This window comes from Macrotis lagotis, chromosome 4 (genome assembly GCF_037893015.1).
Source record: "Macrotis lagotis isolate mMagLag1 chromosome 4, bilby.v1.9.chrom.fasta, whole genome shotgun sequence".
NCBI classification, from domain to species: domain Eukaryota; kingdom Metazoa; phylum Chordata; class Mammalia; order Peramelemorphia; family Peramelidae; genus Macrotis; species Macrotis lagotis.
The window spans coordinates 8,063,152-8,080,931 of record NC_133661.1 but is presented as its reverse complement, the minus strand read 5'-3'; the positions used below and the strand labels follow the sequence as shown (position 1 = coordinate 8,080,931).

The 17,780-nt window shown below is 43.3% G+C and overlaps 1 protein-coding gene across 3 annotated transcripts in view; it reads left to right on the top strand.

Moving 5' to 3' along the window:
• DOCK1 (dedicator of cytokinesis 1) overlaps positions 1 to 17,780 on the top strand; it is a 519,930-nt gene that overhangs the window by 439,561 nt on the left and 62,589 nt on the right. For all 3 annotated transcript variants that reach the window (XM_074232174.1, XM_074232173.1, XM_074232175.1), the window contains exons 34-37: positions 7,178 to 7,263; positions 7,450 to 7,606; positions 10,479 to 10,519; positions 12,126 to 12,216. In XM_074232174.1, the coding sequence (XP_074088275.1) occupies positions 7,178 to 7,263; positions 7,450 to 7,606; positions 10,479 to 10,519; positions 12,126 to 12,216 (375 nt within the window). The remainder of the gene's footprint in view (positions 1 to 7,177; positions 7,264 to 7,449; positions 7,607 to 10,478; positions 10,520 to 12,125; positions 12,217 to 17,780) is intronic.

Here is a 17,780-nt window from a genome sequence, read left to right as displayed (position 1 = left end):
AGTGGAACCAGAGTTGGCAAGACCCTGCCTCACCGGTGGGAGGAATACTCAAGTAGTGGCTAGGAGAAGTGGTGAGTTCCTGACTGAAGATGGGGTGGGAGGACTAGAGGAGGAGATAGATGGGAGCCATGATGAGGCTCTGACAGGTCTCAGACTAAATTTCCCAACTGTCTCGGGCTCTTTGATTTGCTCTCTTGTAGATGGATAAGCCTTTCACCAAGGAGCATGGCCTGAAAGTCTCAGTTGGCATCTTTAAAAAAAAAAACTCACTCTATTTTTCTCAAGGAAAAATAGAGAAATAAAAGAGCAAATATTACAGCAAATAGCCAGATGGGCTATATCCTATTAATAAAAACTGGAATGGAAAAACCTCCCTACTAAAATCATATTTTCAATCATGGAGCCAATTTAGGTGTTCCTTGGGAGGGTCAGTAAAATGCTTCATGACCTCGAGAAATGCCCATCAAGTCATTTTAGAACATGCATGATCTTGATGCCAGCTGCTTCCTGAAGTTCCAGAATGAAGAATCCAATCTCCAGTCCAACTCTGGTAGCTCACAGAACAACTTAATTAAAAAGCAATTAAATATGCCCCGTTGATGTTGGCAGACCATGGGCTTACTACCATTTGGTAGAGAAGCCTGGAGATTTTAGGCTGCTTAATGAATGGAAGTCAGCTTCCATGGCTCCATTATCCCTCATCTTAATTGTTTTTAATTCATTGTTCTTTTTTGTTGGCTGGCTTCATTTTAATGAAGGCTTAATATAGCCTTGTCCTTGGGCTTGCTACTGCCTTGAGTTTAACCTTTAGACAAGAAAGACAACAGTTGTCTCAAGATCCCTCATGCCACTGTCCCCTGGCTATGAAGGAGACTGTCTCCAAATAATCTGGGGTTTATGAAGAGCTACTCTTCTTCAAGTCCTCCAGAGGAGGAGAAGCCACAACCCCCTACTCCCCAATGTATTTCTTTAGTTTTTAGCATCACACCCTCTCTTGCCTTATGTCAACTTCAACTAAATTGCAGCCAGCCTTTAAAACCACTTTTTCTCTCTCTCCCAGTGATGCTAGGGATCCACATTCGGTCCTTCTTCAGTTGTGTCCAACTTTTTATGACCCTATTGGAGGTTTTCTCGACAAAGATCCTAGAGTGCTTTGTCATTTCTTTCTCATTTTACAGATGAGTGAGTACACTGAGGCAAATAGGTGAAGCGCCTTGCCAAGGGTTTCATGGTCAGTAAGTAACTGAGGCCACATTTGAACTCAGGAAGATGAGTCTATTTATTGATATTTTAATCTTATTTTACTAATATCTCTTGGTTTTTTAATAAGCTTTCTTTATAAATATATCCCTCTCTCTTTCTCTCTCACCTACCCAAGGAGTTATACCTTTAAACAAAGATTAAAAAGGAAAGAGAAAAAAAAAGTTGTTTGATGAAACCAACCTGTCAAACATTTATACAGTGTTCCATACCCCTAGTCCCCAACTTCTACAAAAATAAAGGGAGGAGAGGCCATTGTTCTTCATTTTTGTGGTGATCTAGGATGATCATTATAATTACCTTCCCTTTTCTTGCTTTTTTACATTTTGTGGTCATTGTGTTTCCTGGTTTGCATAGTTTTACTCCCTTCACTCTGTCTGGTTAAGCCCCAGAAAGATTCCATTCTATTTATATTTAACCATGGGTGTAGCCACTCCTCAGTAAGATGGGCTCCTAGAAATATCTGAGGGTGGATGGGACCTTTCTAGCTTTTGTAATTCTGAGATCAGTATGCTTAGTGGAGGGATCTCTGGAACACTTCCAGAATCATTCCAAATTGAACTGTTATATTTGCTCTAGAGAGGATCTGAGTTCAGTATTCTGAATTATCATTTGCTCTTCTCTGAGCCAACTCAACCCTCCACTCTAACAGATGCACAGTGCATGGCAGAGGTGATAGAGGCAGGGCCCAGAGTCTGGTTGGTTCGACCAGGTTAATTCTAGAAATCATTCTCATTATTTGTCTTATGTGACATCAGAGCTGTGGCAGTCTCTTGGACTTTACCTTAGTATTATCATTGTACTGGGTTTTAGGGACTTTGTTCAGAGTTCTCCATGATGTCAGCACCTACCTGATAAGAGGCAGCTAGTCCAGAGGTATCGGTTCTTCGGTCAGAATGCCAGTGGTTAATTGAGTGTGTAATTACATTTATAGAGAGGGCAGGCAATAGAAATGGTATTTGTGTAAAAGTTAGTTTATATGAAGCATAAAGATGAAAGAGCTAGCATATATCTGCGTGTGTATAAGATAGATGTTGCTTTAAAGATTGCAAAGCATTTTACAAATATCTCATTGGATGATGTTATTAGATAAATAAAAACCAGATGGGTTTCAAAGTATGTTCCTCATATCCTCTTGTCTACACTGAGCCAAGGACTTTATCTTGGAGTTATCTCGGCTGTCTTGTCTCCACACACAGGTGAATAAAAAGAAAACAAAAATAACAAAAGTTGGACTGGGTCAGACCAAGACCATTTATTTTCTTTCAAGGAAGAATCCAAATAAGAAGCTTTACATCCAAAACAAGGAAATAGCCAAAAGCAAGACTCTTCAGAATGAGTTTACCTATCACAGAAAAGGAAGATCAGAGGGGTTAGCCTTTATTCATTCAGATCCTTCATTCCCCAAACCCATCTTTAGGATGGGTTTATACGGAGATCTAGAGAAACATAAACATTTCGTAAGGCAAGGTCCTTGTCCTCATAGAGCTTATAGTCTAGCAAGAGAATGAAACAGCAGCTCAAATACATGATATTCCTTGATAAGTTCATGGAATAAATATAAATAAAATGCTAAGGAGGTCCATGGGGGAGGGCTTAATGAAGGGAAATTTCCCCTTGTCCTCCTGTATCACTAATAATATTAATAATGATGATAATAATAATTTCTTGCATCCCAAGACTCAATAGCACTGACTCTGCAATGGGCCATTATTTGGGTTTGCTCACTCCAGACTGGACAAAAGTCCCATCATTCCTTCAAGAGTCTTGACTTGTCTTTCTAAGGGTGCAATGATAGAAGTGGAGACCTGGCTCTCTAATGAGAGGACTTCTCTTGTTCTGGGACAAGTCACTTCATCACCTTTGATCTCAGTTTCTCCATCTATAAAAGGAGGAGTTTGATTGGACTCAGTAACTTTGGAACTCTTCCTGTGATGTGATAATTCTAGGATGTAAAAATGGTCTCTAATATTTTAAACCTCTCTTTTTAATTTAGGTCTCTGATTTCATTGATTTGGACACTTCCTCCATGGAAATACAGGAATGAGATTCCTACAGTGGAAGGCTCCCTAGTCTATCCCTGTCATTTCCCAGAGAAGATAAGCAGACTTGCTCAGGATCATCTGGCTAGAAAGTAGCAGGGCTGGGGTTCACACTATGAGCCTCATTTTAGGACCCATTGCCCCCTTAGGGCCCCTGAGGACCCACCAGATACTTCCCTTTAGGACTCATATGCATACCTGCAGTTTTGATGTCATGCCTCAGATTGGATTCCCAACTTCCTATTAGATAAAGAGTTGCTTTGACCTCTCCTCTCCAAACGACCACATGCTTGCTGATGAAACCCACTCCACTCAGTGTGACTGGTCCTCAGGCCACAGATGTGCTACTTTCCGCTCAAGTCTGTACCCATGGTTTGTTCAGCTTAGGGGAACCTGCCAGATTCTGGGGCCTGCCAACCTCATCTCCATGCCTTGCCAGGCATCTGCTAGAATGGGGGGTTGGTTTGGCTCAGAAAAAAAACTAAGTGGTGATTTAGAATACTGAATTCAGGAGCCTCTGCTGCCTTTTTAAAAAATATAGCAAAACCATGTCAAGCTATAGTAAAGATTTGGAGGCCCACATCAAATGCTCTAAGAGTACACATTCATGAACAAGGTAACAGGCATAACTTGAAAAAACCCTGTCTCCCCTGATCTGCCATTTTAATTTATTTTAACAGGGCAGTTTACTTCTAATTATGGGAGTAGTTTGCAGCACACTAGTAAATTGGTTCTGGATTTTTTTAAAGCAATAATAGCAATAATAATGAAGACTATAATCAGAGACTGCACCACAGATCTCTGATATTAAATTCTCATTGAAAAACAAAAGAGAATTGCCCAGGTGTTGATAAAGATTATTCAGCTTAGAGGTTGGTAAAATTAGAATCAGCCAGGTTCTTTTCTATTTAAATCAATATTCACCCACAGTTTTGAAAAATGTTGACATGTCAGTCAAAATTTGATAAGGCGGATCCGCTGGTTATTGCTTGGATTTGTGATGACCAGGCTTAAATGGTAGCAGATTAAAGATTTCATTTCCCAAAATGATGTTCTCAGAATGAGAACGTCCCCTGATTAACTTAGGATGAGTGATTCCATTTCTGCATGTTGGGAATAAGCATCTGCTGTCAGTCCAGGTTATCTTTTCTAAGCAGAGAGGCAAACGATGCCTTGTTGTCCATCACCTTACTTAGACTTTCCCTAAAGTGTAGGTCTTCCTTGTCACTCTTCTCTATTTCATCAACTCCATTGCCTCCAAGGGAAAATGTAAGGTGCTTTGGAGGGGTATATTAAACTAGGGTGCTCCTGGTGGCCAGAGATGAAGGGGTTTGCCTTTCTAGAAGATTTCCTGTCAAATAGTAAGCACATGATAAATGCTTAATAGATGTGGACTGACTAACAGATGAAATGTTTTCTTAGACATCTTACTTTGATGATCCAAGCAAACAACTGAAGCTGGGTCACAGCTGTTAACATCTAAATCAGTCATTTTGCACTGTACAGTGGCTTGCCCGCTTTTGATTCCCCACCAAGATTCTTTGTACCTTCCTTCTAACTCATTTCTCCTTGTTCCTCTGTAGTTGTGGCTGGCTTATTCTGCCTCTGCTGGTTTCATTTCTCATTTTCCTTAAAGTCCTTGCCCGATGGCCTCCTCCGTGTCTGTCAGACTTGTTGGTCTGACTCACATACTAGGATTTCAGGACATTCATGAGCTATGCTTTATTTGACTATTCTTCTACTGTTGAATGTCCATATTTTTCACAATTACATTTAATGTTATCAGAATCTTTGCCTCTCTCTCTCTCTCTCTCTCTCTCTCTCTCTCTCTCTCTCTCTCTCTCTCTCCCTCTCCCTCTCCCTCTCCCTCTCCCTCCCTCTCTTTTTCCTTTTATTAAAGATTTTATTTGAGTTTTACAATTTTTCCCCCAATCTTACTTCCCTCCCCCCACAGAAGGCAATCTGTCAGTCTTTACTTTGTTTCCATGTTGTACATGGATCCAAATTGAGTGTGATGAGAGAGAAATCATGTCCTTAAGGAAGAAACATAAAGTATAAGAAAGAGCAAGATCAGACAATAAGATGTCAGGTTTTTTGGGGTTTTTTTGTAAATTAAAGGGAATAGTCCTTTAACTTTGTTCAAACTCCACAGTTCTTTCTCTGGACACAGATGGTTTTCTCCATCGCAGACAAACCCAAATTGTCCCTGATTGTTGCACTGATGGAACCAGCACGTCCAAGTGTTTTTCTGGTTCTGCTCATCTCACTTAGCATCAGTTCATGCAAATCCCTCCAGCCTCTCACTCTCTCTTAAGTAAAACCTTCAGGATATAGTCCTAGCAATCAAAATATTAGGTCAAAGAGTAATATTATTTGGGTAACTTTTGTCCTGGACTGCCTGATTACTCTCCAAAATAATTTCTACAAGTTTGAAAATCTGCTGGCAATAAATCGAAGTACATGTTTTTGTGACTACAAAGCAAATGCCTCCTCTCAGGGGTCTCACGTTTGTATATCAGGAGACACCATAGAGAGATATGGTAGCCAGGGAAGCATATTTTGGTCTAGTAAGGGACATAGTTGGTGAGAGGAGTCATCAGCCAGTGCTTTGACTTCTCATCCATGATAGGGAGAGTGGTGATAGCGCCAAGATGGGTGGCACCAGGAGGATGCATGAAGCCCATTCTGTTCTGAATCCCAGGTGCTTGTCATGGCATCACCTCCCTGTCATCATGAATAAAGGACAAACAACAGCACCTCATCCCTGGCATGGTCATACCCAAGCAGAACCAGGGGCTGGCAGTCACCTGACTCCTCATGAGCCTAAGCCAAGGAGACTCACACTTTAGAGGCTTCTAGGCAGCACCTCGGTTAGTACATCAACTCTGGAGCCAGGAGACCCAGTAGACAAATCCAACGCATGTGTTCCAATTTCCTCATCTGTAAAATGGGGATAATAAAACCTCCTGCCTTCCAGAGTTACAGTGAGGATCAGGCAAAATACTTGCAAAAATGCGTTGTGAACCTGGAAATGTTATATAAATGCTATCGTCGTCATTATCATGGTCATTATCGTTGTTGTTGTTATATTCAACCCAAGACTTACATGAGAATCACCTGCAGCCGGGGAGCTGCGGACTAAGTGAGATGTCAAGGCTTTCCTACTTTCTGTGAGGTGCTTCCTGGCTACAGGAGCAGCCTCTACCCTCCTGCGGGCTCTGCAGAGGTCTCTCCTACCCCGAAGGCTAGAACCCCAGCTCCCTCTCCCTTCTGGAGGCCCCCCAAGGTCTCTCCTTTGTTCCCCTTTCCCTTACTTGTCCCTGCAGCCGAGACTGCTTGTTCTGACCCTGGGCAGCCCATGCTTTCACTGGAGAGAATTATTTCTAACAATGCGGCTAATTAAGAGGAGATTCAAGTGTGGTTACTCTGTGAAGGATGAATCATTCTTGTTTGCTCCAAGGAACTCCCTTAAATTTTTGTCCTCAGACTGCGGGCCTTGTCTAGACAGGTCAAAGCCTGCTCCTGACCCAAGCTGCATGACCCTGGACATATCACTTTCCCTCACTGAGTCCCTGTCTGTCTTTTTTTGAATGGGGTGACAGATCTAAGTATACACATCCAAGCATGAAGTAATTGGCCCAGGGTCACACAGCTTGGGAGGAATCCAAGGCCAAGAGGCTGACCCGAGGCCCAAGCCAGAGACTGTCATTTGTGAGCCTGAGGTCCGTGTGGAATTGCTGTTACAGTTATTATCATTACTAGGTACCAATCTTCACACTGATCCAAGATAGTGGCATTCAAGAAGCTTCCAGCCCCGGGCCCCAAGCGCACTCCTTGCCATACGAATTATTTACAGTCCCTCTGTTTAATTATAGTTTGAGAATGAGATCATCACCAAGCTGGATCATGAAGTGGAAGGCGGCCGAGGAGACGAGCAGTACAAAGTGTTATTTGATAAAATGTAAGTGTTGATTAACAACGGGATTTATATCAGAGGAGAGACGGGGAGACGGTAATTAGGCGACAATGAACTTTGTCACCCAGAAATAATTAAAATGTGTTAATAATGTAAAATATTTAAAATTACACCTCGCCAGAGCTTCCTTTCCTGAGTGTGATTACCAAAGTCTGTATAATTATTTTTCAGCCTTCTGGAACACTGCAGGAAACACAAATATCTCGCCAAATCAGGAGAAACTTTTGTCAAACTTGTTGTGCGACTGATGGAGAGACTCTTGGATTATCGAACCATCATGCATGATGAAAACAAGGAGAACCGCATGAGCTGCACCGTCAATGTGCTGGTAGGTCTGAGGGGTTTCCCTGGCTTTTCCATGGTGGTGCCATCTCCTCAAAGGCCCTTCAGTTGGGCAGCCTTGGGGTGTTATTTCTTCATAGGCTGCTCATCACTGACTCAACCCTTTGGCCTCCCCTTGCCATGTCAGCAATCTTGAGTTGTTGATTTTTGATCCAAGAAGGAGAGAGTGGTTTATTCTCAGGGGTCTTAAGACCTCCCTGAGCCAGCCATGGGCAACATCCTTCCCCTGGGTGGGTGGCATGAGATGCCCAGGCTCCCATTCCCCTGGACAAGTGTTTGTCTGAGTCTTAGATTAGTCTTCATCTGGGAGTCAGAGGAGGAAGCCTCAAGTCCTCCCTGGTCCCAAGACACCCTGTGCAACCCTGGGTGAGGCATAGAGACCTTTCTTCTTCTCTCCACCCCTCATGGCTTTTAGAGGGAACTGCTGGAGAGTCACCCACCAAAAAGGGAGCTGTTCTCTTCCCCCTTCCCAGGGTACTCCTCAGCCAAACAATGACTGAAGCATTTGTCCTGCCTGGGGCAGTGCTGGGTTGCTGCTTATCCTGGCCAATGTCAGAAATGGGCCAGAAGAGCTGGAGGGGATTCTCATCAAGTCCTCCCTCTCATGGAGAAGAAAACTGAGACTCAAAGAATGAAAGGCCATGAAACCCATCAAATTAGACTGGAATGCAGACCCCCCATTCACTTTAGTTTAGCAGATGTTTATTAAACACCTACCGTATGCCTGTCCCCTCTCAGAGTATCTGGTACACGGTTGGCTGGTTGTTCTCGTCCTTTGTTACCAAAGATGTCGCTATGTTAGAGACGAGTTAGAGTGTGTCCAGCTATGGCTGACCAGACCAACACAAGCTCAGAGTGGTTGACCATCGGTCGGGCACAAACAGGTACAGGGAAGCATTTCATAAATTCCTGTCAAGCGATAATAACAATGATAGTAACCAACATTTATGTGGACCCAATGACTGGTCAGAGGCTGTGACAACCACTTTTCACCTATGACTCACTCTGGGAGGTAGGTACAGTTGCCATCCACATTTCACAGATAAGGAAACTGAGAAAAGCAGTAACATTTCTGCAAATGACAGGCAGAAAGAGCTCCATTGTCCTCACTGAAAGGTAAGGTGACCCATCCAGGGTCATCTAGCCAGGGTGCATCTGAGACATGACCTGAGTCCAAGTCCTCCTGATGCCCAGGCTGGCCTTTGGCCACCACTCTTCCCCTTTACTGAAGTTGATTAAAGTGAAAATGGACAGTGCCCAAGAGAAGGCAAGCAGCAAAGTCATGGAGCATTTATTAAGTGCTTACTGAGTACAGGCACAGTGACAAGTGCAGGGAATACAAATAGGAGCCAAAGAGAGAGGGTAAAGGCTGACCAAGAGTGAAGGTTCCTTCTGTTTTTGAAACGCTTTCTCTATGTTTGAGTGGTTTGGTGATCACCTGTAGGGAAGGAAGCTTCTTTTTTCCTTGGCTTTACATGGGTGTTAGAAGGGAGTGCTCCAGTGTCGCACGTGTTGGGCATCATGGCTCCTCTTGTCAGGAGATTCACCTTTATTCTGCAGAGAGGCAAGGCCTAAGGACTGGGCACTGGATGGCCCTTTCTCTTTCTAATGAACAATGTGACCGGCACATTCCACCGGTACTAGAGGAGCCCAGATTGTTCTTTGATTGTTACTCCAGGGTGTGTACCAGAAGCCCCAACAGTAGCCAGAGCTGGCCTTCAGGGAGGTTTCCATTGCAGCCCTGGGAGGCCAGGCAGAGTGGAGCCTTCCCATTACCCACTTGAGGACCTGGAGGCCCACAGTGCATCCCGAGGCCTTGTGTGGTCCCACCTCCAAACCTATGGCTGAGGGCCCTGGGCCTTAGCTTCTTCAGCCCTAAAATGAGAGGATGGAATAAGTTCCCTTTAGTTCCAAATCCTACAATATTACAAGGTATTGAGCAAGCAACCAGGTGTTTAAATGATGGAATCTGCCTATATAAAAGCTGGGTCATTTTCCAAACAACAACATGGTCTCTTCAGGGTCGTGGTGCCCATTAGGAAGGCAGCCAGGTCAGAGGATTGCATCAAGATAGTGGCTGTTGTCATTCTATGTGTCATACCCATGATATCAATCAATTAATTAATAATTAAGCATTTCATATGTGGACAAAGTGGTGTTAATTCTGTTGATACAAAGGAAGGTAAAATGGGAAGGTAAAGTGTTAGTTGTTGAAAGACTGAGAAAGTTTTTATTCAGAAAGTAAGGTTCAAGGTGAGTCTCGAAGGAAGCCTGGGAAGCTCAGAGGCAAGAGAAGTTTTTTCTTCACCCCAAGTTAGCCATGACCCAAAGAGCTTCAAGGTCTAGTGGACTTAGCCTCCCTGAAGACCATTGAGCAAAGACTGGATGAAGGAGGACGCCCTTCAGGGATGCCCTCAGAGTTACCTTCCTGTTGGCCTTCCCAATGGAATTTCTTTATATTCCTTGGCCATGGATAGGTTCTATCTGTTTAGTAGGGTGGGGGCTCTTTATAGGACAGGAATTGTTTCATTTCAACTAAGTTGAACTTGAGGTTGGGCCCAGGGAGTATCCTTGGCTTTTTTACCTTAAAGCCTATAAGTTTTGGTTTGACCCAACCCCCCTCCCTTTTCACTTTGGAGTATAAAGTAGAAGAAATGTCAAGATTCCTAAGCCCAGGCAGAGGTCTGCCCCAGAGGTCTGCTGGTTTAAGTTCTAATCAACTGAGAGTCCCACCCGAAGACAAGACTTGTCATGGATTCTTTTTTGTGGTCTGGGATTATTGCTATCACTTATGCATATGACCTGCAGGGAAGTCACCCTTACTAAAATGATGTTTTGTTTTCCACTTTCCTTTCTAGAATTTCTACAAAGAAATCGAAAGAGAAGAAATGTACATAAGGTTTGTAAGCACCAGCTGTGCCTGTGCCTTTGTTACAATTGCTGCAGAGCCGGTGTATGGCTGCTACGCCAAACCCATTGCTTTAGAAGTGTCTGTTTGCAGTAGGGCATTAAACCTGAGGCTTGGTTCCTGGAAGTTTTCCGACATCCCCACACACCTGTCCCTGTTAGGCCCGACACACATAGGAAGGCAATCCCCCTTCCAGGCTGTGTAGGAGAGGAGTACATTTGAACGGAGTCTCCTGGCCCTATGTATCGTTGCCAGCTTGGGGGCGAAGAGTAAGAGCCATGAGTGGTGTCTGGTAGGCACCGGCACCAATGATGGGAAGGCCAGGCAAACAAAAATAGTTGGAGGAACCTGTGTAGTGCTGTCTCGTGGGCAAAGCACAACTCTATAGAAATGTGTTAGCACCTTGTAGAGTCAACATGGAGCCATGGAAAGGACCCTGAGTGTGGCATCAGGAAGACGTGACTTCAAATCCCCTCATAGGAGGATCACTTGATCAGCTGTGAGATCCTCAGCACCAACTCTCACCACTCTTTGCCTTCTTTTTCTCATCAGTAAAGGAAGTAGGTTGACTCCTTGGCCAAGTTCTGACCAGATCATTCTATGATCTTCTGAACCCCATAACAACCCTCTGTGGATGATGATTATTTCTCTGTGGCACATAAGAAAACCCACCCAAGGGAAGGTTATGTGACTTACACAGATTAAGCTAGTGTGTGTCAAAGGTGAGATCTAAATCCAGATCTGGCTGATCCGAAGTCCAGGCCTCTTTATACTTTGCCTATACATAGTTCTTCAGAGCAGTGATCCTTTTCAAGTGTGCTTTAAGAAAACATCATAAACAGTCGGCCAAACTTCGGTTTTCTTGGAAACATTGTATTGTTCTCTTTTCATATTCCATATTTCTTTACATGCAGTAAAAGTCCCTTCTTCAGGAGATGTGTTTTCCATATGAATTAAATCAATCACGAGCTTCTGAAGGAGAGCTAAATGAGTCTTTTTCTGCAGAAATGTAGGTTGCTCCCTCATTAAGGCTCCCCCTCCTCTGCTGCAGCCTTTCCACCGGGCCCAGTACTAGTGGGAGAACCTGGCAGTGTTGCCACTGAAGATTTTTCATTTTCATTGATTTTCAACTTTGGAGTCAACAGAAAATTAAGAAATCACTTGAAAATGGAACTTGTATTGTGTCAGCCAGATTCAATTACATGAGGAAATTGTCTGGAAAAGGTGGGAATGAATGAGAAGCTGATCATTTCTCAACGAGGTCTCTGGAGAACATTTTACCTTCATGTCTTCGTTTCATTCATTTTCTTGGCTTGACCCCATCACCCCCCCCCCCCAAAAAAAGCCAGCCCCCAACCTGATAGCAGCCAGGGTCACCACAAGTGAGTGGTGAAAGAATTTGGGAGAGGTCAGGAGAGAGTCTTGCCTCCACTGGTGCTGGCTGTTCTCTGCCCCTTCTGTTACTAAGAGTTTTCTTGGCCCTAGGGCATGAGAACTCTGCCAGAGAGAGACAGGTGCATTGCCTGGAACACACTGGGGCCCCTCCACCAGTTATTTATTGGCATTTCAAGACTCTGATGCTCTCTTGTCTTCACAGGTACTTGTACAAGCTGTGTGACCTACACAAGGAATGTGACAACTTCACCGAGGCAGCCTACACCCTGCTGCTGCATGCCAAGCTTCTCAAGGTAGCTAGCAGTGTCACTGTTGGGTGGCGGGAGGCTGTGTCATTATTGGGCAGCTTTCCTTCTTCACCTCGGACGTTCCTGATGGGCATTGATTCATAGGGTTGCCAGATTAGCACTGAAAGGGTCCTCACAGCCCCTCCTTTTACAAAGAAGGAAACTGAGGTCCAGAGGGAAAGTGAATTGCTCAGGATCACCTGGGAGGGAGTAAGTGGCAGAACTTAGGTTCAAGCCCTGTCCCAGGACTCTCTGCCTAGTAGTGGCCAAATTCATTAAAAGGAGATTTGCAATTTTTATTTTTACATAATGGCCCCAAAAGCTCCGGTTTGTAAAAATGTGCTGGGTTTCCTCCACCTCTTAGTCCAGTAGCACAAGTGCAGATGGATCTGGCTGAGCATCCTGCCGACACAGCTGTCAATGTGCAGCCCCCTCATTCCAGTCCTTATGGAGCTCACAGACGGTGGGACATCACAGGCCGCACTCTGCATGTATCATATGTTGGGGACTTCCTCCAGATGGCATCTTCTTGGTGCATGGAAATGGGCTCTGGAGTCAGAACCCATGTGATCACCTGGGTGACCTCGGATAAGTCCCTTGACTTCCTTTATCATATCTGCCTTCACAACACCCCTGTCGCCTCTTAGCTGGACTATGGCAGGTTGGGACTCCTGCTCCAGGTCTTTCTCACTTAGCAAAGTGATTTTCTTAAAGTGCGGGTGTGGTCATACCAAACCCCATTGCCTACACCAACCCCTCCCTGACCCCTTCTTCTCTTCCCTTCCCCCTTAGTGTACACCAACATCTCCCCTTTACCTCTAGCATCAAATATAAGGCCATGCCTTGGCTCCCTCCTACTCTTCTGGTCTTTCTTATGCAGGTTCTACAATCTTCATTTTCTGACCTCTCCATCATGTCTTCCTTCCCCAGGAACCTTGGCATTGGAAAATCTCATTACCCTAACAAGATGGAGCCTAGACTTCTGCCCCTCTGCCCCTTTACTAGATCTTCTGCTTGGAGGACATGGCCATGGCCTTCAGGGCCTCTGTTTATAGAGAGGGTTGGAACAATCTTCCCATTTCCCACCAGCTACTGTGCTTTTGGGCTTCTTTGGGTATCTCCATCACACCCCTATCTTCCCTCCCCCCCATTAGATGATAAGCTCTTTGAGGGCAGGCACTATTTTCTTTTTCTTTGCATTTGTATCTCCAACATTTAGTACAGTCCCCAGGTCATTAAATATTTATCAACTTTTGCTCATCAGCCTTCCACTCTGGGGTGCTTCATATCCTTCCAGTACAACTCTTCTTTGTTCCTTCACTTTGGGAATACTCTTCCTCATGCCCTTTTCTTTTTCTGGCTTCTTTCAAGATAGTTCAGCTCCAACATTGGCCTGGAGGCCTTTATCTGTCCCCCTTCCCCTCACACATTTACCTCTCTCCTATCAGACTATAAATTCCTTTAGAATGGGAACAGTTTCCCTTTCTTTGTATCCTCAGTGCTTAAGACAATCTCTGACATATAAAAAATATTTAGAAAGGCTTGTTTTGACCAATTCACAAATACATGTTTTATGAGAAACTTAATTTCAAACATCAATCCGAACAACTGAGGTTAGTTATTCACCATCTGAATGCAATTTTGTTTTAATTTTTACCTTTTTGTGCCTATTTCAGTGTCTGGGACCTAGGAAGGACCTAATCAATGCTTATTGGTTAATTGACTCTTGGATCCATGATCCTCATGGGTATTTCCAAAGTTCCTCTCAATAGAATCTAAGAAATAATAAACCCAGGGACAATAATAAAAACAACAGCAACTCTCATCCATTATATACAAGGCTTTCCTCCCTCAGCTCTGAGTCTTACCATAACAACCAATCTCAGCAGCTCAGACCAGGACAGTCATAAAAAAATGGCATTGTCCTGGAGCCTGGATTACAAGAAATAAAAGAAGATATCAAGGAAGAAGTAAAGTATAAAAAGTGGAAATTAAAGGCCCTGAGATCACTGTATGCAAACTCCAGAAATTATGTCTAATAGCAAAGCACAGCACATAAGCAGCAACTTAAGTGATTTTGCAAAGGACATGGATGAGCTTCGACATGATTTCAAATAGCCCTTTTTGAATTGGGAGGCTTGAATCTAACAGCCCACCACTTACAGCAAAGAAACATTGGACAAATGGTGGTGCCATGCTGATTTGATTGTGTAGGTGGAACATTTATGATGGAAATTAGGAACTAAGTCATTGGCACTCAAAATTATAGAAGATTTATTCTTAATGATCTACTTTGATTATGAAAAGAAATGAAAAGAAACAGAGATGTTGCAACACGTCACTTCAAGCTGTAAAGGTTTAGTGCCTGGTGACCAGAATCCTGCCTATATCAGAAGCTCTCTATCTTCCATGGACTGACAAATGCCAAATTTGGCTTCAAATTAACCTAGAGAGGACAGTAAACCATGCCAGTCCCCATTCATTATCACCAGCCAAACTGTTTACCACAATTGCCATTATATAACATGAACTTGTAAGAAACTTTAGAAAAAATTTTAAATAGATATCTTCATCACAAATGCATCATCTCCAAACCACCACCAACAAACAAATAAACAAATAAAATCTTTCAGAATATAAATACTGAACTGAGGATGTCAAATTCATACTGGAATAGGATAAATATAAATCATCTCCATCTTCTTGTCTACCCAAGATGCTTTCTTTCAGTGACAATGCTTACTCATCGAGGATGAGCTGACGTGTTTCAAGGGGAGCATCTTTCCCCTGAGATAATTTCTAATTCCATAATAAAAAGAGAAAAATAAGATATCAATAGCAAATGATTTTGTAATGGAGATGGGCACACTTGGGCTGGAATTCTGAGAAACCCCTTTTGAATGGGAGGGCCTGAATCCTACTATCCCACAGTAATTCCATGAACGCAAATGTCTCCTCTTGCCACCACGAATAGACACAGTCATTCACGCACAGCATTGAGTAGAAAGGTTGATAACCTATCAGATCCCATACACAGCCCCTAGAAACTATATAGAGCAGTCGTTGATGCAACAAGAACAAGAGGGGGTGGCTAGGTGGCACAGTGGATAAAGCACCGGCCCTGGAGTCAGGAGTACCTGGGTTCAAATCCGGTCTCAGACACTTAATAATTACCTAGTTGTGTGGCCTTGGGCAAGCCACTTAACCCCGTTTGCAAAAAACCCTAAAAAAAAAAAAACCCAAGAACGATGGAAGGAAAAAAAGGGACTTCCAAAGATCACCCTAAAGGACGAGGATCACACAACCTTTGTGGCAGAAGTCACTGGAGAGTGTCCTTGGAGGTCTGGGGAAGGCATTACAAGTTTACTGGTCCTACAGTACATAAATTGAAAGTAATTTTACCCAATTAAAGATATCAAAAAGAAGTATGTGAAAAAGAAATTCTAAACACCAAGGCGTATTAGAAATTCTAAACACCCTTAATCAGCAACAGAACGTAAAAGTCAAAAGGTTAATGTGATACAAAGAATCAAAGCAAGCAGTACAAAAAACCAAAATAAATAATTCAATGTCAGTCCAAAGGTTTACTGTAGAGGCTTGAGAAGTAAGAAGAAAATGGAAAATTCTGATCTTCCTGACTTCCATAAGAAATCCAAAACAAAGAAAATGCAAGTTGTGCCATCGGAGAACCAGAAAACTTGGCACCTTGTTAGTTTAATGAACAGCAGAAAGATCTCCAAACCAAGTGGAACCGCAGGATCTTATTTGAAGGAACCACAGAGGCCATCTTGTCCCATCTACACATGAGTGGGGTCATCTGTATGAACATCCAGCATTTGCTGAGAGACTTCCAAGAAGGAGGAAGCCTCCCACTGAACAACTCAGTGTTAAGATATATTTCTTTAGATGAAGCATGGGGCTGCCTCTCCATGTCTCCACTTGTTATTCCTACTTCTGTTGTCTGGAGTCAATCAGAACAAACCTTTGCCCTTTTCCACACCTGAGCCCTTCAGCTATTTGAAGGCAACTATCATTTGGCTGTCCACATCTTCTTTTATCCAGGCTAAGTGATACCCAATTTCTTCATATCTGGTATATAAAGAAAACTGACTTTAGACCAAATGGGTTGTCATCCCCTAGACCATCCTCCTCTATGCTGGTGTATTTTCTAAAATGGATTTTCTAGGAATTGAACTATTTTCCATAATTCAAACAGGGTCCAGAGGAAAGCTCATCTCTCAAGCCAGGGAATATGAATGTGTCTCCTTGCATTCACACTTTTTTGACTTGTGTCATTATCAATATATATTGAACTTGTGGACCACTAATACTGCCATGTCATTTTTCAGGTGCATTGCTACCTCACCACTCTTCCCCACTTCTCTCCCTACATCTTCTACTTGGGAAATTTATATTTTTGAAGACAACAATAAGTCTTATGTTTGTTATTATTCAATTTCATCTTATTGGATTCAGCCCAGTGCTCTAAGCTACTGAGCTATCATGGGATCCTGCCATCTTTGTGTAGACTATACACTCCCACCTTTGTGTCCCCACTGACTTGACAAGCATGTTATCTTTTCTGGAAGTCACTGATTCTTTGAAAGGCTAAGCACAGATCCTTGGGGCTCTCCTTTGAAGACTTTCCTATAATTACATGCTCAGTCATTGACTCTTCCTTGGGCTTGAGCTAAAATTGACTTGAAGCCTGCCTTGACTTCTTATATTTAACTCTCCAGGGTTTGGCTCAGTGCCTGGCTCATGGGACCTTAATAAATACCTAGCGACTGCCTGACTCTCTGTATTGAGTACTTAAAGACTAAATCAAGACCTCTCTGTTAGCATGGCATTGTTTCCAATATGGATATCTGTTTTCTTAATGGCTGAGAAGCGATTTCCCATATTCCTTTCTCTTTTCCCTGTGAGGATACAAAGAACTATAACAAGTCTTTCCCATATGGTCCACAGATAACTTGAGGCAAATTTAATGTCACTCTTTAAAAAAGCACCAAGTGCCCTCTTTGCCAACTCATCAGCACCCTGGTGCCTGATGCCCAAATTGGACTTGTGCCACTTATGGCTCTTGAGCACCACAGCATGAGTGACCAAGTGAGCCACGACGTGGAATGGTACCTATGATGGCTGCCCTGGCAGCCACTCTCCCCATGACAGCCCATTACCTCTCAGAGCATACAGTCTCATGATGAAGATGGGAAGGGAAATTGTTTAGAAAGGAAATAAATAAGGGGTGGCTAGGTGGCGTAGTGGATAAAGCACCAGCCTTGGAGTCAGAAATACCTGGATTCAAATCCGGTCTCAGACATTTAATAATTACTTAGCTGTGTGGCCTTGGGCAAGTCACTTAACCCCAGTTGCCTTGCAAAAACCTAAAATAAATAAATAAATAAATAGCCATATCAAGAGAAGTTGGCTCCCTGCCAGCCATCTCAGGGGAAAATGTCCCAATGGGTTATCTTACATGTGAGCTGAGAGTACAACAGAATCTACTTTAGGTACTGAATAGACACTGTGTGTTTGTGTGTCTGTGTGTGTGTGTGTGTGTGTGTGTG